Source organism: Erithacus rubecula (assembly GCF_903797595.1).
Source record: "Erithacus rubecula genome assembly, chromosome: 17".
NCBI lineage: Eukaryota > Metazoa > Chordata > Aves > Passeriformes > Muscicapidae > Erithacus > Erithacus rubecula.
In genome coordinates this window covers 5155897-5180222 of record NC_136669.1, presented here as the reverse complement: position 1 = coordinate 5180222, position 24326 = coordinate 5155897, and the positions used below count along the sequence as shown (strand labels likewise).

Here is a 24326-nt window from a genome sequence, read left to right as displayed (position 1 = left end):
ATGTCACTTTATTCTCTGACAAGTCACAATCCTTAGGAACAGAATTGACCAGCTCTGCTGTAGGGTATGTCTGGCTGTGGGAGAATGGGCATATGAAAGAAAGAGCCTAAAGAATTCAGGATCCATTTACGATACCATCATCAAACCCTATTGCTCAATAGGGGGAAACAGGAATAAAACATTTAGGATTTTCCAAGTGTTGTTATTGAAGAGCAGTATTTACATCCCAAAAGCTTGTACCAGATTAATCCTCACACTGTTCCAATCAAGTTAGGAAGTTCCAGCAATGGAGTTAATACTGAAACCCTCCTAAGCAGCAATAGTGAATTCTCAACAAGGAGTAAGTGAGTAATTGGAGTTAAAATCCAAAGCAAGTGTTGTTACTATTTCCACTGCCAAACTCTTGACTTTCAGACTTTCCGATTTTCCAAGCCAAAGTTTTGTGTTATTTACACGAAAGCTTTGACATATGGTTAAAAAGAGAAAAAAAAAAAAAAAAAAAAGTGGCAAGATTTTCATTAGTGTAGTACACAGTTCAACTCATTTTAAGACATTTTAAATTTAGGACTAATTTATGACACCTCACACTAATTTCAGATGTGACGTTATTCCTGATATGCTGCCTGTTGGACATAATTTTTGTTTCCCCAAGAGCCTGCCACCTCAGAGATGATCTAATTCTCCTGAAATCAGTGGAAATGAGTCCACTTGACAGAAACATCCGTGGTTTTCAAGCAGAGCTGGGTGGATCTCACCCCGTGTCACATTCAGACACATGGGTTTAAGGCAGGCTTGTGGAACATGGGTGTTCAGCCAAGCTGGGGGCTCAGCTGTGAAGGAAAAACACTGCTCAATATTTGGATCTTTCACAGAGTGACCAGATCTACTGGGAAAAAAATCTTTAGTGCCTTTGCACCAGGGGTGTGTAAGGAGTGATGGGGACAGGGTGTGTACCTGAAACACCCAAATATCTCAAAAAACTGAGCATTCCCCTAAGCCCTGGCACTCTGCTGCCTTCATTTCCCTTGTGTGGCCAACCTCAGAAGATGGAAATGCAAACCCAAGCACAGCCAAAACAACCCTGGCAAGCCTGCAGGGTGTCTCTGGGAGCTGTTTGCAGGCAGGGCAATGGGTGGGTGTGAGACTTCACAGTGTTGGACTCTGTGAGCTGCAGTTTAGACTGACAGGAAACAAATGTCTTTACTATTAATACTCAGAGCCCCACTGGAGGATTCAATGGGATTGGGGCTTTTAGACTGTTTTTGAAGCATGCTCAACATCCTCTAATCTTTTTATACCACATGTATCAAATACAGTTATTAATTGAAGGACAGTTCAGTGTATTTTCCAGGTGATGCTCAAGTTCCATTTACCTTCAGCCACAATTCAACAGCGACTTTAATCTGCAATATAAGGCCCTGTAACTCATCCTCTGCTCAGCTCAGAGCCAGACCTTTCTCTGCTGTCATTCTTGTACTTTGGAGCAGAACAGGAGAGCTTACAGCTTTCTCAGCTGTTGGAATGATTCTGCAAATATGCTTTTCTTACAGGCTGAAGCAAATCTGACACTGGTCTCCTTCAAGGAATAACGAGCTGTGCATATCTAACACTGTTCTCAGAGAATCACTGCTCTGGGAATTATCTATAGGGATTTTTTCCTCCTGCCCTCAATAACTGTGGCAGTGTGCATGCTGAGTCATGCACAAGGTTGTACTCAATAATTAATATATAATCTACTTGCACAGAGATTGGCTATTCCGCTTTACTTGGGGTTTATTGGATTTTGATTAAATTGTTTTTAAATTTTATACATGTCCTAATGGAAAGTTACAAGTGCCATCACTCCTAACATCCCATAAGATTCAGATAGTGACAAGTCAATGCAGTATCTTCCTCATCTGTGTTACCTTTAACAATCTGCTTCCAACCTCTTGCTTGAATTCTTTATTACTCTTCCAAAATATGTCATTTTTCAGCAACCATTTTCTGCATATTGCTTCAGGACTGTATTTTTGCCTGATTATTTTCTGTTACCAGACCAAAAATGTTTATTCATTTCTATGTAATGTATCACATAAGTTTCCTCCCCAGATCAAAGTTCAGAACAACCACGTTAATCCAATTTTCTTTACAGGCTCCAATGCCTTACAGCCAGTGCCTTCCTTCAGCACACACACACAGAGCTTTAATAACCCTGGGTATCAAGGTCTCAGTTTGAAAACCTCATTGGCTGACATTAATTCTAAAAGCAAATTCATTTCTGGCTTTCCATGTTGTCTTATCTTTCATTTTCTTTTATCCATTTTATCTTTCTTATTTGCCACATTCCAGGCAGACTTTGCATTCATGGTATCAAGTCTGGGAGCATTTTGGAGTGTTTTCTTTTCCATATGCCCATATCACCTTCTGCTTTGCATAGCACTTGTTATGCATGCATGATCACAGACTATTTCTAGCATTAATTAAGACATGAAATTAAAGTGGGAAGTATGCTATTGGTCACATAATACAAACAACACAAATTTGCTTTAAAAATGAAATTACTAAAGTGTTAGCAAACCTCTTCATACTGTCAGAAATAATAATGTTTACAATCTACGTGCCACAGAACAGCCAGAATTCACAAGTGGATTTGGAATATTATTTCCACTTCAGAAAGACACACATGAACCCCCTGAGCAGTTCATTTAGTTTAGATACTTGTCTGGAAGAAAACAGAGCTTTTTGTCTCTTGCTGCCTGTCAACCCATCCAGCTGCTGCCCCCAGCCCTCTACGAGGCTCCCCATGTTTGTCTAAAAACAGCTTTCCTTGAAACTCAATCAGGAATTTTAGTAGAAAAATGACATTTTCTTAGAAATTGAATGTTTCACAGGATCATAATGTTTCAGATGATCTTCTGACAGACATAAGCACAGTTCCAGAAGCAGTTTCCCAAATTTCCTGCCCAGAAACCCAGACTTCCCAAGGCTTGCTGTTGTAAGGAAATGAGTCACCAGGGATGGTCCAAAATCTAATGCTACACAAGATCAAGAGGTCTGGGACATCTCATAATGCCATTGATCTAGAGCTGAGTCCTGAATCTTCTAGAAGCCCAAATTATAAAGGCTGCCACTGTCACCAGTGATTTACACCATCACCTCTTCCCTGTCTCCAAAAGCAAAACAAGGAACCTCCCCATTCCCACAGCACTGAGATGCTCCCTCTCCTCACTGCTACATAAATAATGCCTTTATCAAGTGCCTCATACAAGGATTCAAGCCATTCCACATGTTTAGAATATTAATTTTTCATGCAGACAGGTTTACTGGATGTTTTACAAGAGTTTGCACGTGCACATTTCTGCTGAATGTGCACCTTGGCAGCCTCAGCCATCTCCCTGACCCCAGTGCTCTGCTGCTTTTCCATCTGCTCTGCTGTAAAACCCACTCATGGAATATCTCTGGAGTGGTGGTGTTAATACAACCCATGTAATGTAAATTAATAAGTAATAACAATGAAATGCATGTTCCCTGGGACTCTGTGATAACTCCAGGTAAAAATAATGCCATAAACTGGGAATAGATTCATAAATAAATTTGCACTCAGTAGGATGACTTGTTTACTTAGGCACAATGGAAAACAACACATTATAAACACCTGCATTAAAAAGAAATTATAACCACAACTTCACAATAAACAGTGAGGGATATCATCATGTACCTGCCTTGCACAAAGCAAACACCAGACAAAGGGCTCTGAGGGTGATTTGTGGAGGGCATCTCCTCTCTTAGGTCCCTCTTTTGCACAAGGAGTTCAGTGTGCTCCAAACCAAGCAGGAAACACTGACCTCCTTTAAAGGTCCAATCTTTTGTTAGCAATGCTCTTTTGATTTGGGCAGCCTGTGTGAGCCCTGTCTGCAGCCCCAGCACAGTCTCCACAATTTGGATACTCACGTGCTACACTGAGATGAATGAAGGGACTGGTCTTGTTCTCCCCGTTCTTTTCATTGACTGCCTGGACATAGTAACCTCCTGCATCCATCAGTGACACCTCCAGGATCACCAGCTGGTTCTCCAGAGTGATGGCTCTGTTTAGGGAAAAGAAAAATCACATTGAAACCAGAAGAATGTTATCCACTCAACACTTCAGACCTGACAGCCTAATATCATATTCAATATCATGGTCACATAAATCAAGATGTTGCAGAATCAAAATCAGCCTCACTTCAAATACACAAACACAGAATCACAAGGTGGGAAGAGACCTCCAAGATCATTTAGTCCATCCCAGCCCAACACCTCAACCAGACCATGGCACTGAAGAGAGGATTTTGTGACCATACACTTACAGGAAATAAAGATCTCAGACCCCTCTGCTCTGTTTAGATCATGTAAGATGCTTATGGTGACACAGAAAACACTTGAACACGTGAAACATGGGCAGTTTAAATGGCAATAAAGAAACAACAAATGACACCAGTGACCACCAGGCTGCATCTTTGTGGGGTGACAACTCTGGCAATCAGACTGCTGCAAAGCCAGATTTATAGAAAACCTTCTCAACAAGTGAAAGGCAGCCTATTAAAAAGTGACACTCAAGGAATAACACAGTTCACTGGAATAAGAAAAGTAAAAAAATCAAAGGCAGCAGAACCTCCAAAGGTAAACTTTCTGCATTTATGGCATCACCACTTATCACCTCATCACAGGCAAGTAACAGAGATGATCTGTGTGTGGATAGGGAGGGGTTTCCTTTCATCCAAAGCAGGTAGGGCAGCATGACCCTGTAGGTAACTGGTGTGGGCCTGAGGGAGTCAATAAATTCATTGTCTAACACAAGTCTGTTCTCAAGAGCTGCTGCATAACAAAGGTTCCTGTGAACTCCCTCACAGGCAACATTACACACTTGGCTACTTCACTTTTCACATGGATTAGACACCTCTTCCTTGACTATAAAAGAAAAAGGATTAACCTAGAGAAAAGAGGAAAATATTCAAGGGTTTGAGGAACAGGACACAGGAAGCTCAAAAACCAGAAAGAAATGAAAATGTAAAGTTCCAGGGAAAGCCTGTGGAGCAGAAAGCTCATCTGCTGCAGCCTGGGACAGGCACAGACTTGGAAATCAGAGTGTAAGGCTGGGAGGAGGAAAATTCCTTCACTTTTAATACTTGATGAGAAGCCATGCTGAGTTTAGCTGTGCTATTAGATATAACACTGAGCGTGAGGGTGAAACAACTTATGAAATTATTATACTGGAAGAAACAAGTTCACACATCAATAGGCTCGAAAAGAATCAGCACTGAGTCAAAGCATTTGTGCACTAATCAGTCAATAATAAACACCCTGCATTCCATCCTCCTGTTTTGCCATGGGGTGGTTACCCTTAGTAATAAACAGCTATTTTGCTCTGAAAAAACATTTAAAGGAACAGTGGAAATGACACATTCCTAGAGCAACAAACTGGTTTTTATACATAGGGAAAGTATCAGAAATTACAGTGAGAACACGGCTGTTCAAAGCATTTAATTCATAACACTTCAATTTCCTGATGTGGATACAAAGAAACCTGAACTTCTGTAAAGCTGAAATGGAATCAAAGAACCACTCAGGCTGGAAAAGATCTTTAGGACTATGGAGTCCAGCCCTGAACATGCCCCCAGTGCCAAATCCTCATGGCTCTGAAATCCCTCCAGGGATGGAGACTCCACCACTGCCCTGGGCAGCTTTTGCAGGGCTTGAGAACCCTTTTGGTGAAGAAATTTTCCCTCATTTCCAACCTAAGTCTTCCCTGGTGCAGCTTTAGGCCATTTCTCCTTGTCCTGTCAGGGAGCTGCAGAGCAGGAAGGGCCCCTGAGCCTCCTTTTCTCCAGGCTGAAACCCCCCAGCTGCTGCTCACACTTCTGCTCCAGACAATAATTTTAAAAATTGATGAAAAATGAAGCTAAATGTTCAGATCTGAAATCAGTCATCACACATCACCTAAAGATTCTGTTTACATCTTCCTTTGCAATTTCTATTGTAAAAACTATTAAAAAAAATCTCAGCAATTTTTGTTATTCAACAAGACTGTACTAGTTTAATTGATTTAGAAAATTAATCAAAGAAACTGTGATAGATTTACAGAGTGAGGATAGAAAATACAATTAATAAGACATTTGATAGAGCAAATAAAGATAACATTCCAGTGCTGTGCTAATAATTGAATATTACAAGACAATTACATTCACACTCATTTCTACTTCAATTCTAAAGAAAGTAGCCTTAGAAAGATTCTTTGAAAATACTGAAATATATTTCAGACTGCTTTGAATTCAGGCAAAATTGCACCCCAAGTTTTAAAGGTGATCCTTGAATACTGCTGAGATGAACACAGTTACTATCTGCTTAAATTGGCTGAAAATTTTTAAACTTAAACCATTGAGCTCATTATATGATAATCAAGAACAAAGGAAATGAAAATATTTATGAAGGAAATTGTTGAAGTGGGGCTTTTAAATTTTGATACACAAATTTTACTGGGGTGTGAGCAAAACATAACATTTGTGAGTGAAAAGTAAGTAAATTAGTAAATTGTTAGAAAACAATCTACATAAGAATAAAAGTTTGATATTAATTTGTATAGAAAAAAAAAGAGGAGATAATGCAACTCCTGAAGGCAGCTCTTAGGGGCCATCAATTACATGGTCAAAGTTAAATTAAAGCTCCCCAAATGAGTTATTGATATCTTAATAGATCTGTGAAAAATGGAACAGCCTGAGATCATTAAGTGAAGGCAGGTATGGAGGCAGCCAGGAGCCCTCCCAGGCTGCAGAGTCTGGGAGTTTTATTTAGATCACGTGTGAGCCCTGTGCATCAGGAAATCAATTAGTCACATTTTAAGGACTCATTAATTCCAGTGTTTCTAAATCTGAAGCTCTTTCCAGGGCTGTAGCCACTTTTTGCACAACAGCTGCACAAAGAACCCCAAAACTGGCTTAATATGTTTTCTTGGGCTTATTGTTTGTTTTCATTGTCTGATATAACTTTTAAATTCTGACAGCACCACTCTGATGTTCCAAGGAAAATCTGATTCCTGGGTGCTCAGTTTAGCAGCACATTTGATGAAGATGACTGCAGCAGATGGAGTGGACCTGTCAGTAATTCATACCCAGCACAGAACTCATGAAAAATATAAATATTGCTTTTTTAAAGCAGTATCGAACTTAACTCAATCTAACATTTTCAAGACAGGAGCAAGCAGCAAGCAAACTAAGCAGAGTGATCCTCTGGGACTTCTCCAGCCTAGGAAAGGAGCATTTTAAAGCACACTTTTTAATAGAAGAATTTTTAGGATTTCTCTGGAGCCTGTTGGGAGCACAGCAGACAGGGCTGGCAGTGGGAGTGGCTGTAACAGTGGATCCAAGGTTATCATCTCCAAAAACATCTCATCACCACAAAAGGAGCTGGAGACTGACCCAGACTGATCTCAAAGCAAAGGGGCCTTTGAGGTGACAAACTGTGATTAGGGGATGCTGTTTAACCAAAAGTTATGGACTGAAGGGATGGGAAAAGGCAGCAGGGGTGGACACAACATCACACAGCCCATTATTTAAACACCAGAACACAGAACTGCACCTTCTGAGGTTTCCTCACTTCCCCCCACTGCAGTCAGCACTGAGCACTTGGATACTTGTTCTAAAGTACAGCATCCCTGCCCATGGCACAGGAAATAGTTCATTTTTATGGTCCCTTCCAACTCAAAGCATTCTATGAATCTGTGCACTCTGGAATTTTTAATTGCACCTTTTCAAGTTGTCCAAATACTATAAACTCTGCTGCCAATCATCTCTAAGCTTGATCTAAAGCTTATGGGAATTCTCTTGTTAAAATCAGTGGGACATGAATCAGACTTTTACTTGTAAAGACAGTTTTTCAAAGGGGATGACATTCTTCTGGCCTTTAAGAGAAAAATTTTGGAGCGAATGCTGCAAATGAACCCTTCAGCATCTCAAATAGGTGGATTTAGATTAATAATGTTTTAATGTGAAAATACCAAAATCTACTCTACAAGTGGATAATTCCCCAAAGTTAGATATTTGTTATTAGTCTACCAGATTACACCAAAAGTAGATAATACTGGGTTATAAAAACATAAAATGAAAATCAGAGTAACCTGATTAGGCTCTCTCTCAGAAAGCACCATCTGCCCCTGAGCCAGTGTGCAGTATTTTAATACTAAGGTCTCCACAAAGCCTCTTTTCCAATATTACCTCCAGCTAACATGATTATCAATCCCTCTATACCATGTATTTTTTTACTGGAGAGCCTCTGCTCCCCTTCCAAAAACTTTTGTCCACACTACACACAGCAAGGCTCAATCTCCCCATGCCCCAGACAGGATGGGATAACAGTGATGCACACAGAAAAGGGAGAGATTATGGAATAATAACAAAATAATTACTGCAAGACTTCCCCCATGGGTTTCCCCTGGTGGAAAAGCAGGGATCTGCTGCAGTTCCAGGGGATCCCTGGGCATGCACAGCTTAACCCAGCCAGAATTTCAGCACCTCATGGCTCCCAGTGCTCAGGGGGGATTATTAATCAAAATCATTTAAATACATGTCTCTCACAACCAGCCTGTGTTTCTCAGGACTCAGTCACAGAGAAAAAAAATTGTGTTTGTGCTGCAGAGCAGCATCTCCACAGGGACAGGGCACCAAGAGCTGTGCCTGGATAGCAGTTTCATGGGATATTATTCAGGTTCCAGGTACAGTGTTATTGCAAATCAACCATCTATTAATAAAAATTTTATACCTACACAGGCATTGAATATGAAGTAAAACTACACTGAATTTAGAAACAGGGCAGTTCATATATTGCTGCTCTAGATATGTCAGGGTACAACACATGTTTCTGGGTAGTGACTGGGATTTCTAGTCATAGAAACGTCCCAAGGTTACACAAGAATAACCAAGACAGTCCTAATGGCCAGGCAGAGGACAAACACTGCCATGAAATGAAGGACAACCAGCTATAGATGGGTTTAGCAGATGTATTTCCAGCAGGAATTGAGATAAACAGCAGAATTTCCACATTTTATAATTGGCTTCCCAATTCTCTGCTTTTGGTGCTTGCAGGGTCTTGGTTTAACAAGGCTGTAGACACTGCTCCCTGTGCTTCTCCATGAAAACACTGCACCAAGACTGGGCTGTGCAAAGCAAATATAAGGCTGGAGAGGAAGTGGATGGAAAACTACACTTGACAAATCATCACTGATCCACAACCTGACTGGAAAGTGAGAGCAGGTACAAACCCACAGGGTCTGTCTTTGGCCTGGCTTAATATTTTCATTGGTGTTTGTTGACTGAATATAGATCTCACTTACTAAATCTGCTGATAAAGTCCCAAAGACTCTGAAAGACAGAATCAGAATTACAAATGCAGGAGATCTGCTGCAAGCCTCTCTACTGACTGAGAGGTTTGCAGTTCAGTGAACAAGCTCAAAACCTTGTACTTGGGAAAGAATAAGTGACTGAGCAACAGGCAAACCTCACAAGGGGGTTTGAAAACAGCAGTATCACTGAAAAAAAAAAAAAAAAAGGAAAAAAAATAGAAGAAATAACCCTGTTTCTTACCCAGCACGGCCTCCACTCAGTCCTGGCTATTAGATTTAAATGTGAGGGTAAGTCAAGAATTCAAACAGCACCAAAACACTATCACAACCATCCACTCTCCCCCTCTCCCACTATCTGATCCAAAGAATCATCCAGAGAATGTGATGTGCAGGAGAACACTTAAAACAAACAAAAAACCCCCTCAACTCATCACAAGCATCTTCATATACGTACAGGACTGTTACAAAATCTCAGATTTAAGCAGAATCACCAAATATTGAGTCTTGTTATAAAAATCTTAGCAGCTCGCCCTCAGAAAGCTTATTTTAGGTCTTTGGAGACAGAAGTTCCCAGAAAAGATGCTCAGATGAATTATCCCAAATGTTTATTTTTAAATCATGCCCATATCGAGCAATTGCTTGTCTAGAGATTAAGAACCCCAGAAAACAAAACCCAAATAATCACTAAATAATTGATCATGAGAGAGATGTTTACAGGGAGAGACAATGCTGCCAATCCAGAGGCAAGGAATTCCAGCAACAAACTAAGGAATAATTCCTAAGTGCACTATTTATGTTAAAACTGTTTTTTTCCTCTCCCCAGGTTTTCAGCAGCTTCAATTCTTACTTAATGCAGCTTAATTATTATCACACAACTTTGCTCTTTTGGTTTTGTTTGGGTTTTTAAAAATTTTTAGATTATTATTACATTTTAAACAGCAAGAGTTAGCACAGCTGATATAAGAACTTGAATATGCTTAAATCCCAGCTCCTGGGTGTTATCTTGCTGAACCACACTGAGGTGTGGCTGGATGTGCCACATCAGCAACAGCACTTCTCAGGCTAATAGAAAAAAAAAAAAAACAAACCAGACTTTCAAGACAAAATACATATCTCAGTCAATAACAGAAAGCAAAGAATAAAATAAGTGAATTTTCTCCAGCCTCCTCTTCTTATAAAACTCTTACAGCATTCAAGATATTTGTAAGCAGGGTTTCTATTTTTCTTCCCTCTCCAGTTTATGGTATAATCAACACTTTGAACTCCACTTGTGCCGTCACCAGCTGTTGCCATGGACAATCCTGGCAACCATGGGCAGGAAAAATAGTGGATTTTATTTTTTTTTTAAATACAAATGGGTTATTTAAACAAAACATTGCAGTTAAAAAGTACCATAGGTTGTTGATTTACACAGCTGGCTGACTTTGCTGACAGCAAGCACAAAGACTATTTGTAATCATTTGGGATTTTATAGTTCAATTTTCAGAGATAGACATGAATATTGCTTCACTTTATGATAGTTCTCCTGAATTGATTATTTCAGGTGCTGGGGTTTTTTTTTAAACCCTGATTTGTTCCCCTTTCCTTCACTGTGGAATGAAAACTTGTGTTATTAAATTATATCTTCATTTCTGATAAAACATGTCAGCATAATGGTATGTGCTGTAGTGCTTTGTGGTGAAGAGTGGAAGGGTTTCCTGTTGAATATTGTATATTTGTACCATTACTTCACTGAGACACATTTGTTTTTATTCTGAGTACATAAGCCATGGCTGTGAACTGCACTAACTATAAAACAAATTAGCAGCAGCATGGCCCTGTCACAGGGCGATGCCCTGAAGGGATAATTGATCATGCAACAATGACAAAGGAAACTTCAACCTCTTAACAGCATATTTAACACATATATTTAGATGTGCCACAACTGTGCCTACTTAAATGCTCCCAACATTCCTTTATTAATGTTCCTGAATCTGCCTCAGCACCATCTCTGCCTTTTTAATTCCTGATTTCACACATACCTTGTTCAGAACCATCTGAATTTTCACATAGGTGTAGCTGAGAATAAGATCTGGCACAAAAAGTTAGGTTTGAGAACACCTAGTCTTGGAGTCTCAGAAATCTGTATCACAGCAACTGAAATAGCTACACCATTTGGAAATAAAATATCAAATCTTGGGCTTGGCAATGTATTTGCTCGGTTTTCTCAGATGAAAAACTCCTTCAGCAGCAAAATTCATGTGAGTATATTTTAAACTGATTTCCAGAGTACACAGAGCAGGGACAGCAATCCTCTGTGTGGAACCAGCAAACCTGATGGCAGCTGATTTTCATCACTGAAGATGAAATTCACACATGAAAGACCTCAAGAGACCAGTACCTGCAGTGGCTACTTCTTATTGTATCAACCAAAGGCTTTGGTTTCCTTCTAGTGCCAGAAAAATGCATCCCCAGCTTCAAACCAGCAAAATAAATATCCAGGTGTACCACACTTGCTCTACAAGCAAGAGGAACAGCACCAAGCTGTTCCAGGTGTTAATAAACACTCCAAGGGATAGGAAAAACTAAAACACATAACTTGTAGGAGGGAATCTTGTACATCAGGACTGACACTCTAGTAGCCCCTTAGTTTTAGATCTATTACCCATCTTTTTAATGGCACCAAATCTTTCAGCAAAGGATATGGTAAAAAGTAGCCACTGACCCAAGCATCAACCTCTGCTGCTGCCAGAGAGCAGCAGCACTACAGCAATTTATTTAGACAAGTTTTACTATGAAAGATAATTAAAGATTTAGAGGCACGGATCGATACAACAGCAAACACTATCTATGTACAGCACCACAGTTTGCCAAGACCAGCATTTGTGTTACTGCTGCAGATCCATCATACAGGGTTATTAGAGTGTCTCAGGTTTGCTGTCTACATCAAAATAGGGATTTTGTGGGGTCATTTCTACTCACACACCATTAGGACACACACTGCTGCTGTGCAGCAGAAGCTGAGCACAGGCCCTGCAGCCTGGCAAATCTGTGTTTGCCAAGAGAGAAAAAAGATAGCACATGTATATGCTTATTTTTAGGCAGAAAAATTTATCTAGAGACTTAAGTAGTTAGTACCTGTGGCACTCAAAAGATCTAGAAGATTATGCAAGTGCTAAAATCTTAATACTCTTTACTTCCCCTTGCATTCCAGTTTGACTGCCAGGCATTTGACTTCAGGCAAAGCACTGATGTTCAACTCCTTAAACATCTCCTGAGCTCAGCACACCAGACAGGTGAGCATTGCTTTCCAAACTGCAGAATTCCATGGAACTGCACAACTTCCTTCAGCAGAATCCCCTTGTACTGGGTGCAGATGCACTCAGCAACAAACAGCCAGACTCCACAAAATCCTGGTCATTACTGACAGTGATTCAGCAGTAGAAACTTCAAGCCAGTCAATCACAGATTTACTTTTTTTAAATGTCCTTCTAGTGTCCATACTGCAAACATTTCCAAGCACTTCAAGTTAGTGACAATGAAACATAAAAAACACTGGCTAAAGAAAGCAATAAGCAGAAATTCAAAAGAAAGGAGCAAGTCCTTCTTTCTATCACAAATAGGCCATGCAGTGACAAAGTCTAAGCCATGTTGGATTCATTGAACCAAATGTTGAACAGATGGGGCCAAACACTGGAATGAAAAGTGTGTAATATCAGAGCATTTTCTGTTGTGATTTCTGCCCAAACAGGATTTCCTGTCAGTAGTGTGTGAAACAGCACAGTAAACCACTGGGAAATATTGTTCTATCAATAGCACTTTATCTTTTAACTTAGGGGTACCTTGTTAGTCTAAAGTACAAATGGAAAATTTCTCAGAAATAAAAGGAGGACTATTTCTTTACAATTAATGAGCCAAGTATACATAAAGATGTTGTGCAGCAAAGCTACAGAATTCTAAAAGATGGAAAGCAAAGCTATGAGAAGGTTTATGTAAGAAATTGAGAAGATAAGAAGAACTATACCTGCAACTAAGCATTTGATGATCCCAGACCCAGGCAAAGTAACACTACCTACAGTAGGATCTATGAAACCTCAGTGTAAACATCAGAATCATTTAAAATAAAAAGGGTCCCAGAATATAACTTTACATATTCTAGAGTAAGGCTCTTTTTTGGGACCCATTTGTATGTCCTCCTTGAAACCTCATTGCAGCCTTGTCTCCAGCTCATCACGAACATGTCAGTGGCCAACTCAAGTGTAAATGACACACAATTCAAGGACCATACACATTTTTATACTTTCAGTGTGGGTGGTGTTACCAAATCTGGGCACATAGGTACTCTCTCAACTCCACTGATTTTTAAATTACTTGAAATCAAGACACAGGTGTTTTTGTATGACTTACTGCATATTTGACTTCTGAGTCTAATGACACAAATTTCCTTGCCCTAGAGCAATGAAATACATTCAGGAGCTCTGGCTGTAAAGCTTAAGGAAGTCAGAAGGCCAAAACTCCTGCAGTAAATCTGGCCAGTCCTCTGGTGGAATGACAGCAATTTCTACTTTAGAAATAGTCCCAGAGGTAAAATAAAAAGTGAAGAACTCCAACTCCCTCCCAATACTGAAGCTTTAAGCACCACACTTTCCCTCTAATGAGGGGCAGCCCTGCCTTGTTTGCATCTGCTGCACGATCCATAAACACTGTGCCCAGCCAGCAGGCCAAGGAAACCCTGAAGTGTCAGGAGACACAGTGTGGTTTCTTTGATTTTATGGTACAAGAGGCTTTGCAGAGCATTTTTATTCTCAGTGCTGAACAAACACTTGGCTGAGTTGCACGGCAGAACAACTCACAAATCGTGGGGAAGAGGCGCACGTGGTGCCAGCCCAGCTCGTGTTCCAGAGTGCTCCACACCCTGCCCGTGCAAGTAATTCCACCCAAGAGTTGGAGCAGAACAGAAAACCTCTGATGCCCCCAAAGTCTCTGCAGCAATCTGTCTCCATGTATTTATCTCTGTACTCACAGACATCCCTGCTGCAGAGGTTTTAGGGATTTGCTCCTGCAACGCAGCAAAATGCTGCTCCCTGCGATTCCCCTCATCTGGAGGGGAGCTTCTATTACCCACTTAATGGCCAGTAGACACAACAGTTCCATCACCTTCAGTTACTGACTCTTTTTATCCACTTTGCCCTGTAATGAGGATCTCTGCTTGCTCACATTTACGCAGCAGCAGCATCAGCTCTCCCCTAATCCTGCCACACATAAAAATGGAAAGAGAGATGCAGGAAAACATTAAAATGCCCTTATCACTTGGCTGCAGGGGTATAAACTTAAAATAGGAGATTGTTTTCCTGTTGGAAACAAACAAATAAATACATTTACTTAATTTTCTTCTTAAATAATCCTTATGAGCAATGAAAGGAGCCTTTGATTATTACTGTAAAGATAAACACTGGAACATTCCATTCTATCTTACCAGGTTAGATAGAAACAAATCCAATTCCTTCCTGTACATGTTTTTCCCAGGTGCATTAACATGCTCTTTACATTCAAGAACCAACTTTTATTACAAGCTGAGTGTGTAGGGAACAGGGAGATAGGGAAAGAAAACAGAATGAACAGAATGCTAATGAGAAAGAAAAATACGGCCCCAACAGCCAATTCCTTTAATTAGACAGACGTCTACGTTTGTAACTTCCAAGTTTTTAATCCTGTTGTTACTGAACTCGAAAGATGGAAAATAGAAACAAGTCTCAAATAAACCCTGCAGGCTACCTTGCTAAAGGAAATAGGAAAATTAACCTCTTATCTCCTAAGATGAATATATGGTACAAAAAAGGGAAAAATTAGTGTTTTATGAGAGTCAGATTCATGAGGCCAATAACAGCAATACACAAACCTCAGAACCAAGCCTTGAAAGCAAAAGTAGCTAAGAGGAGATAAGGAACAAGTCATGCAGGATGAGGAGATAAATGTTTGTTTTTCTCACATATATTCTTAACTCAATAATTAAGAGATAAAATATATATTTGGTTATAATGAAGCCCTCAATCACGCAAAACAATCAGAAAAATGACCATAGGCAACAAGTCCTGCTAAATTAGTAATAATAAAGAAACAGAAATACAGCCTCTTGCAGGTTTGAAGTACTTAAGTCTCATTTCTTGATAAGGATCTTTGTGCAAAGGGCACAAACAAGTTCACAGAGTTTCTTTGCTTCAAGGTAGTAAAAGCACATTGTTCAAGTGGTTAATATTCAACCCAGAAAAGAAGTCAAACAGGTACCCAGGGATTGTAACTTAAAGCTAAAACTCAGAATTACATTCCACAGACATGCAGGCTCACAGTCCCTCAATCCATACGAGCCTACACTTCAGCTCTGCAAAGTCAGAGACTGCAGGGGAAAGGGAGCCATGGCACAGCTCGTGTCTAATTGAGTGCTTGTGTATGAGAATGAGCAGGAGAGAGGGCACACATCCCACAAAAACACACAGACATCTCGGGAGAGGTGTCAGAGCTGCCTCTTGATTGATCCTTCTGTCAACTCAAGCACTGAAGTTCCTCCTTCAGCTCATTCAACAGCCCAGGTTTTTGATGTCGTTATTTTAAATTCTGTTCCCCGGTGCCACAAATGAGCCAGTAGTGTCTACACCAGGGGAGGGTTTGTTATCATGCCAGACTTGAGCTTTAAGACCCAACAATATTGCTCTACAGATAATTCCAGCCTGCTCAGTTTAGATGACTTCACCCAAAGGTCACAAATGGAACGTGTTCCTTTTCCTCTCCCTCTCTTTACTCTTCAATGCAGAGCAGCAGCTGAAAAGGAATATTTGAGAGCACAAGTCACCTCTCAAGAGCAGAAGCAGCACCAACACCACTTCACTCTTTTCCCTTTTAAGGCAGCAGAGGGACTGTCTCACTTGAAAGCATCTCCTCACTCCAACAGCAGCAGAGACAGAGAGGAAAAAATTCTTCATCAAAATCCATCACTTTGGTATGGAAATGTTTTTCCTACATTTCTGTTGTCACTCAGAAGTTGCATCCCTGGTGCCTTCAAGGATTTATCAAAATACTATTTGTTGGTAATCACTACAGCAAGAACAGCATTAATATAAAGCATTTTCCTAGATAACGCAATTCTCCTCTTCCCACGGAAAGCAGCTGGAGGGTTATTGGAGTTACTGAGCCCCCAAAATGCTGTTCTTCCAGCCATCACCCTTTACTACTTCCTGCACTTCCAGCCTGGAACACAGCAGTGACTGTGCAGGCACAGCCCAGGCTGTTCCACATCCCAGCCCTGGGAAAAACTGCCACTTCAAAACCAAAATGTACAGGATGATGTTAAGATGACCTGTGAAGATGGATGAGGAACCCCAAAACTCTGAGTGTCAGAATTAATGCCTTTTCTCTCATAAGTTTCATCACGTGCCCCTAAATCCTCACACCATCACCAAAATAAAAGCAAGCAAGACCTTTACCTTTAGGACTGACCTCACAGCCCCACTTCTCTCCTTTGCTGCCTTCAGCCACAAAACATCCTAAAAAACCAGAAACTGGGGTTTCAATCCTGTCTCAAGCAGCCACCCTAAACCTTTTTTAGCCCCTGGCTGAGCAGGTGGCAGTGCCTGCAGCTCATCTGGAGGTAAGAGCAGCTGATGAACTCAGCTCAGCTGAGCCCTTTCCTGCAGGGAGGGACCTCTTTGGGCATCTGATTCCCATAAAGATTTTGGGATCTTCTATAGGTGCTCAGTGGGGTTAATTTCCTCCCATAAATTCTGAAAGGTTTTGCAGGAAGAAACCAGAAGAAGATGTGGGCAAAGAGAAAAACCAATACCACAGAAGCTTCAGATGTTTTAGGAGGAACCTTTGTAAAGATCCCAATCATTTCTCCATTTCTGTAATGAGTCTTGTGGATAATTATATTTTCATCCAGTGCTCCCCGCACCTCAGAGCAGAATGATCCAGAACTAAAATCCACATTTGCATGATGTTTTTGTGCCTGGCTTCAGGTTCAAACTTCTGATTCCAGGGTCTAAATTTTTGATATGTATATACAGAGAAAAGGAGACTTTTCAATCTCCACAGTTACCTGAAAGGTGTTTGTAGGTAAGTTGTAGGCAGGTGAGGGTTGGTTTCTTCCTCCAAGCAGCAAATTACAGAATGAGAGGACAGAGTCTTAAGCTGGGCCAAGGGCAATACAGGTTGAATATTAGGAAAAAGTTTTTTATAGAAAGAGTGATAAAGTACTGGAATTGTCTGCCCAAGGGGGTGGTGGAGTCACCATCCCTGGGAGTGCTTAAAAAAGACTGGATGTGGCACTGGGTGCCAGGGTCTGGTTGAGGTGTTAGGGCATGATCTTGAAGGTCCCTTCCAACCCACTCATTCTGTGATAATGAATATCCCTCTGTATATTCCACATCTATACAAGCAATGTATAGAAGTATAGAGAGAGTGACTGTAATATGCTACAGATTATAAAATATATCTACAGAAGCTCTATATTTTACAGGATACATCTATAGATATTCTATGTATAATAGGAAATCTGTAACACATTCTCTGTCTACAGGCAAGTTGCTGTTGGAAGGCCTGTGCTGCAGAGTCTAAGCCATTGTTAATTAAAAAAGACACCACTCAAATTACATTTTATTCTAGCCCTTCATTTGTGTCTTCACACTGCCTGCACTTCCTTCTTCAGTCAGTTGCTTCAAGAACTCCAGGGAGAAAAGTAATGTGTTGCTGTGAGGAAATGCCTGTGCTCCTATTTAAGCTTTAAAGTTGGCTTCCAGTAGTCAAATAAATAGCAGGAAAGCGGAAGGTTAAAAACTTTGCTTTTCATCTCTGCCAAAACAGTAAAAGAAAAATGAGATTGCTGAATAGCTGACTGACTGCAGATTCAACACAGCAGTGATCTGCCTATAAGCTGCAAAGGGCAAACCCAAGGCATCTGCTTAAAAGCTTATGCCAACTGTGGGATAAAAAGTAAGGAAGCCACAATAAAACATAATTATTACAGGAGCTATAATTATGGCATTATTCTTTGCTGTATTCAATGTTGTGCACATTAAACCTTGTACACTGTGAATATTTAATGATTATATGCTTACTCAGAGCCCTTTCATGTCCTTAAAATACAGGTATTTTCATGTATTAAGAAAAAATTACACATAATTTTTTTCCTAAGGGTCTGCTGTTGAAAGAGATGGACAACATTCTGTGAGTCTTCTGCAAATTTAAATCTCAAAGCTTTGGAACCTGTGTGTTTACAGCCACTGCACGCCAATTTTCAGTAGTTTTTGGAACAATACTCCACCGTCCTGACCTCAAGAAAACAAAATGTAACCCGTGAGTGGTCAACTGCAGCTGCTCTGTCTTGTCATCTGTAAGAACTTCCCATCAAAAGTAGCAGCAGGTCTCTAAGGAGTCTGAAAAACTTCAGATACATGCAAAAATTCTTCATAATAACAAGCCAAAGATGTATTTCTGCAGTCAGGAGCAGCAGGAGGGAAGACTCACCACGTGAGCATAAAGCACAGGAGTTTCTACTAAACTGCCTCCCTATAAACCATGCACCCAGGAACCATGAAAAGAACTCAGGTTTCTGTATGTAATGCAGTATAACAGGGCCAGACATACAGTTTTCAGTATTTTATAAGGATATAAGTGAAAAATTACTGGATTTTTCTGGCATGCATTGAGGCTTTAGTACAGTAAATATTGGCAATAGATTTATGGCATTTTGCACATTCCACCCTTACCTGAATGGAGAGCACAACTTGATGTGTCTGGGTTTTTATATTGAAAAAGACTGATTTTTAAAACAGCTTATTGATTTTTTTGGAGGGGGGTCAGCATTCTGGGCTGTTGTAAGATTACCAATGGCTTGGCTCAAATTTTGACTTTTTCCAAACAGCCACCTTTTAATCACTGCAAATGAAAGCAGAAGAAACAGCTTCCAAAAGTGCTGGTTGGCTCATCCTACCAGGATGGGAACCTTGCAAATCACCCAGCACTGAACTGCTGCTGCTAACTCTTCTCAAAGTACAATTTCCCCATTTTCCATCTCTTTGCTGGTAAGTTCTGGCAGACCAGACCTTCTTACAACTCACAGTGCAGTATTGAAAGCTCTGCTGAAATTAAGATGTGTGACATCTGCTGCTCCACTCGTATCTACCAACCACAGGGGGGTCCAGCACAATCCATTTCTGACACATATAAATATCTATTTGTTGGTAAATGACCTTTTTTTGTTTTGTTTTGTTTAGTAGATTACAATTAATTATTTTGGTTGCTTATTACAATATTTTTCCAGGAATGAGAGGTGAGCTGACTGACATTTAATTTCCATATTTCTTTTTTTCCCCTTCCTAAAAACAGGCATGACATTTCTTGGTGTTTTGCATCCCAGGCTCACATCCTGCATTCATTCCCCAGGATAACTGCCAACCATTCCAAAATCTTTCTGTGGGTTCTCCAGGTAACCTAGATAAAGATCACCTGTCCAATTGATTAAGAAATATTTAAGCTATGACATCAAGTGCGAGGGATGGTTATATATGTAATAAAGATGAAATATTGCTTGTTTTCAAAAGCACCGTGATGTTCTCATGTTTTTTATTATTACTTATTTCCAATTTATTACCTCAGCAACACTGCCTGCTCTATCATTCCAGCTAGCCAGGGAGCACTTCTGATCCCCGGGATATGGTTTGTGGCCTTGAAAGGATATTGAGTTAAAAAGAAAATTAATGTGAACTAAATTAAGCCCCTCAATGCATGTCTCCCTTTTTAAAACTGAAGCTAAATCACAGGAGACTGGGCTCCCAGGCTGGAAGGGGACCTGAAGGGCAGAGATGTTTGATGATGCTTCCCCAGCCCCATGGAAATCCAGCCCTGAGTGTTTGCTCTGAGCTGCAGCTGCTCCCAGGTCTCCATCTGGAGGACTCCAGCCACCCAACACAAGTCCCAAGGTAAATCTCAGGCTCTGGGAGCTCCTGAGGAAGGAATTTAGATTCTTGCTAGAGCAGCTGATAAAAATGGGAGATTTCCTCATCCCATGCTTTGTAACACTCTGGATCAGGACAGAGGGAAGGGAGGAGAACCAGGGAGAGGTTTCTGCATGTTCTGGGAGACCCAGCAGATCAGAACACACCAAGCCCCATGTCTGGAAGCCTGACTTTATCTCCCCCTGCTCTACAAAACAAGAAATGGAGAGATAGAGGTGAAGGCAGAGAGATTTGAAGAAAGCTTTTGCTTGTTTTCAGTGATTATGGTGCAACACAACAGGATCCATGTGCTCCTTAGCATTGCCTTGGGTCTCTTGACCATCAATTTCTTGTTCTCAAATATAAAAATCCAGCTGGTGTCCTCCTTTAGAGACATGCAAGCCATTAAAAGATTGACAAATGTAGTTCTGGGCAGAAAAGAACAGCAGCAGAGAAGCAACACCAGAATACCTGGTACATCACACACTGAATATTGATGCAAATTCCACACTCAGGTCATCCCTCAGTAGAATTAACTAATTAAAGAAACTAAATGCATATAGAGAGGCCACTTACACAAGCCTAGTTGTTTGTACTATTTCTTCAAGCAAGTTCCAAGTGCTCTGGGGCCAGGAATGGGAATCCTTTAGTGTTAAGAAAAGGATGTTGAACACAATCTTATTTGCAAAGTCTCTCCATTTCCCAGTCAGCTCTGGTGTCTGGGGTCACAGAAGTGGCATTTTGTTTTGTTTTTGCAAAGCAATGAATGCTTCAACATTTTCCACCAGTAGTATTTGTAGTATGCAAGGTTGGCCTGTTCCATGGCCTTCTACCACTTGATATTTAAAGGCTTGTAGATAATTGTGGAATATTTTGCATATTACTTGGTGCTGTATGTACTGTTCATAAATATGTATTACCTGGCACAGTGTGTGTACCAGTCGTAAAAGTTTAATGGATTTAAGAATTACCTTAAGAAGAACAGAAATTGTACTGTGTATTTGTGCATTTATGAGCACATACACCCTATCCTTCTAAGTAAGTTTGCAAATGAAAAAGGAAATAGAATGGAAAAGGGATTTTTCTAATCACACCTTTGACAAAATAATGGTATCATTATCTTTCCTACATTAGGTAACTGTAAAATATTTCACTTTCAATGATTTATCTTCACTGTTTGTTTCTGTAAAATCTTTCTCATAGCTGAGCAAATTGCAAAATGTAATTTCAGAACTCTAAAAAATCTGCTAATTCGAGAAGGTAGTGGTCTAAAAATATCTCTGTTATCAGGAGTTTCCAGGAAGTAGATGTAAAAAGGGAGAACTAATTCTTAGATTATGCAGTGTACCGATATGAAATCCATTTGATTAAAAATACAGAAAAACTGTTTTTTTTCAACCAAGCCATAAATTTGATTTGTCTCCTTCCCTCTCAAATTTTAAACTAACAGCTCCAGCTTGTTGCTTCATCCCAGCCTCTTTTATGCCTCCAAGTCTAATGGAAAAGATCCACAGTCACCTCAAATATCCCATTTGTCATTCTGCAGCACCACTCAGAACACCAAAGCATCAGGACAGACCAAACTGGGATCCTTGTTTTTCAAAAGCACTGGTTCCATGGCATAAGAAAATCCTCATTAGCTGCTCTCTTTGTGGAGACAATGAACGAATTAAGGAATTCCAACTCCACACAGCGAGGGGCCAGAATGTGAATGTATACCTGAGATAATTCAATTTAAAACCTGTAAAACTTCCAGTGCTTTAGATAGTGCTGATATGGAGCTGGGTCTGTGGGAGCTCTGGGTTTCCTGCTCTCATGGCCATAACAGAGGCTGCTCATTTTGTCCTTCTGGAGCTTTCCAAAATGAAGGATTTGCTTGAATACTGTTGTTTTTTTTTTATATATTTCATTTCAATGAAATAGTTCACATATTAAAAAAAAAAAATCAAATGATGGATGGTAAACATTGCAATCCACAGAAAGCATCTTGTGTGATAAGACCATTCTTAGTTTTCATAAGTGGAAGGATTCCAATTCCCTTTCTGGTGTTTGCAATTGAGCTGCTGAGAAGATACTGCTCAAAGATCCTTACCGTGGGAAATAAATTTGAATAGTTCATTTTCTGGAAGGTCTTGAGTAAGTAGCTTTCTTATGCATTCATTCTTTAAAATTACTCAGTTTAATACAGTCAGTGCCACTGTTTTATTGTTCCCCTTTTAAATTTATTTTTAGCACCAACATTCAAACAAAGCATTACGACTATAAACCCCCACGGGCTGGTTTGACTTGGAATTTAAAAAATGCAGCGTTAGCAGGGGCAAATGGGGAGATATTTTTAAGTCACACACATAAATTAGGCAGAGGGAAAACAGGTTGCATTAGATAAGTTTAAATTTAGATCTGGTACTGCAGTTCTCAGTAGCTTTTTGCAGTACATCCCAGCCTGAATAAAGTGGAGTTATTAGAAACCTCCAGGTAAATTAGCAGCTTTATCCACAGCTGACAATGTGCAATACTGCCCAAGTTATTCTATTTCATGGAAGCAAAGCTCCATCTAGACAAAATTAAATCAAATTTTGCAAACTTTTTCTCTAAAAAGCCCCCTACCACTCCTGATTAAAAATACTCATTTTGGTTAAAGTCAAAGCACTCTTGCATGTCTCCTGAAACAATTCCTTCACCAATGCATAAAGGGGCATTGGGAATTTCACATGGGAAAGGAATTAATCTATAAAATATTACAGGGAAAACTTACCTAAGCATGATATAAAAAAATATTGAAAACTTATTTTGGAACAATAAGGGGGGAGGGAAGTTTTTTTTTTTCTCTTAAGGAAAAGTGTTTGCTTCCTGAATTATGAATCTGAATTTAGCGTCTGACAAAGTCACAATTACTCTTGAAATCACAGTGATTCATATTTTGGGCTTTTTTTGCCACCTTTTATGCAGCAATATGGATATGTGTGCAGTCTATATAAGATTGTATAAATCAATCTAATCCCTTGACAAAGAAAAGAAAAAAAATGGAATGTAGGAATGGAGAATTAACTAATGAGGATTTAAACAGAACTTTAAAATCAAGGAAGTACAAATTAGAGATCCTGTGGAAGGTGGGCTACAAAGGAAAAGTCCCAAATCTGTAAGGACAGGGGCAAATCCCACCCATACTCACATGCAGCCACTGACACACAGTTATTAAAGGTGCTGAGAGGAATTCAATTTCCAGGCTGGAAGCAGAAATATCAGACATGAGAGGGGATTTCTGGCTCTCAGATATTGATCAGAGCATGCAGATGAAAGGCAAACACAAATCTGGGCCTACAGACCAGCCAAAATATTATTGCTGTCACAAAATCAAGACATGTCCCTTTCCCCCTTTTTAATTAGGCACTTCAGAAGGTGTGCATTGTCCAGCTCCTCCTAATGTCACCAATAACTGAGGGTAAATTCCCTCTTCAGTTTAAATGCAGGATTGAGCTGGTTGCTGAATCAGTTCTTGCTGCCTCTGGAACTGCTCAGACTGCTGCAAATTTAGGAACTGCTTCTTGGAGATGCAGAGTTAGTCAGAATAAATCCTGTATCACAGTTCCCTCAGTTGCTAGGCCTTTTAGCTTATGCTTTTAAATTTCATTTGCTTACAAGCAATGAATTGCAGTAAGTCAAGCTTCCTGTGCTCTTTTAACATTTATTTTGTTTCTTTCACAGTTGTCTGGAAAGCAACCATGGCACAGCAATCTTGCCAGGAAGCCCCAAAGCCCATCTGGATTCTGAAAAGAGATATTGCTGCTTGACTCCAGAGTTAACTGGTCAGACACACCTTACCCTGGGAATACAAATAAATATCCTGTAATAGTGTATTATAGTGTGTATAGTATGTGATATTTTATAGATATATTTTTATATATAGGATTTATATGGTGCGTTTACTCTAGAGGGGAGGGGTGGGAAATTAGGGATAGAGGCATAATTTCCTCCAGGTCCCACCCTGCTCCATATGGAAAGAAGTGAAC

At 40.1% G+C, this 24326-nt stretch overlaps 1 protein-coding gene across 6 annotated transcripts in view; it reads right to left on the bottom strand.

Annotated features, from left to right (window-relative positions):
* SDK1 (sidekick cell adhesion molecule 1) overlaps positions 1-24326 on the bottom strand; it is a 384435-nt gene that overhangs the window by 202416 nt on the left and 157693 nt on the right. For 5 of the 6 annotated variants that reach the window (XM_079320405.1, XM_079320404.1, XM_079320403.1 and 2 more), the window contains one exon: positions 3934-4067. In XM_079320405.1, the coding sequence (XP_079176531.1) occupies positions 3934-4067 (134 nt within the window). Of the gene's footprint in view, positions 1-3933; positions 4068-16809; positions 16936-24326 lie in introns of those variants that run through there. The other variant, XM_079320408.1, reaches the window with a different exon arrangement.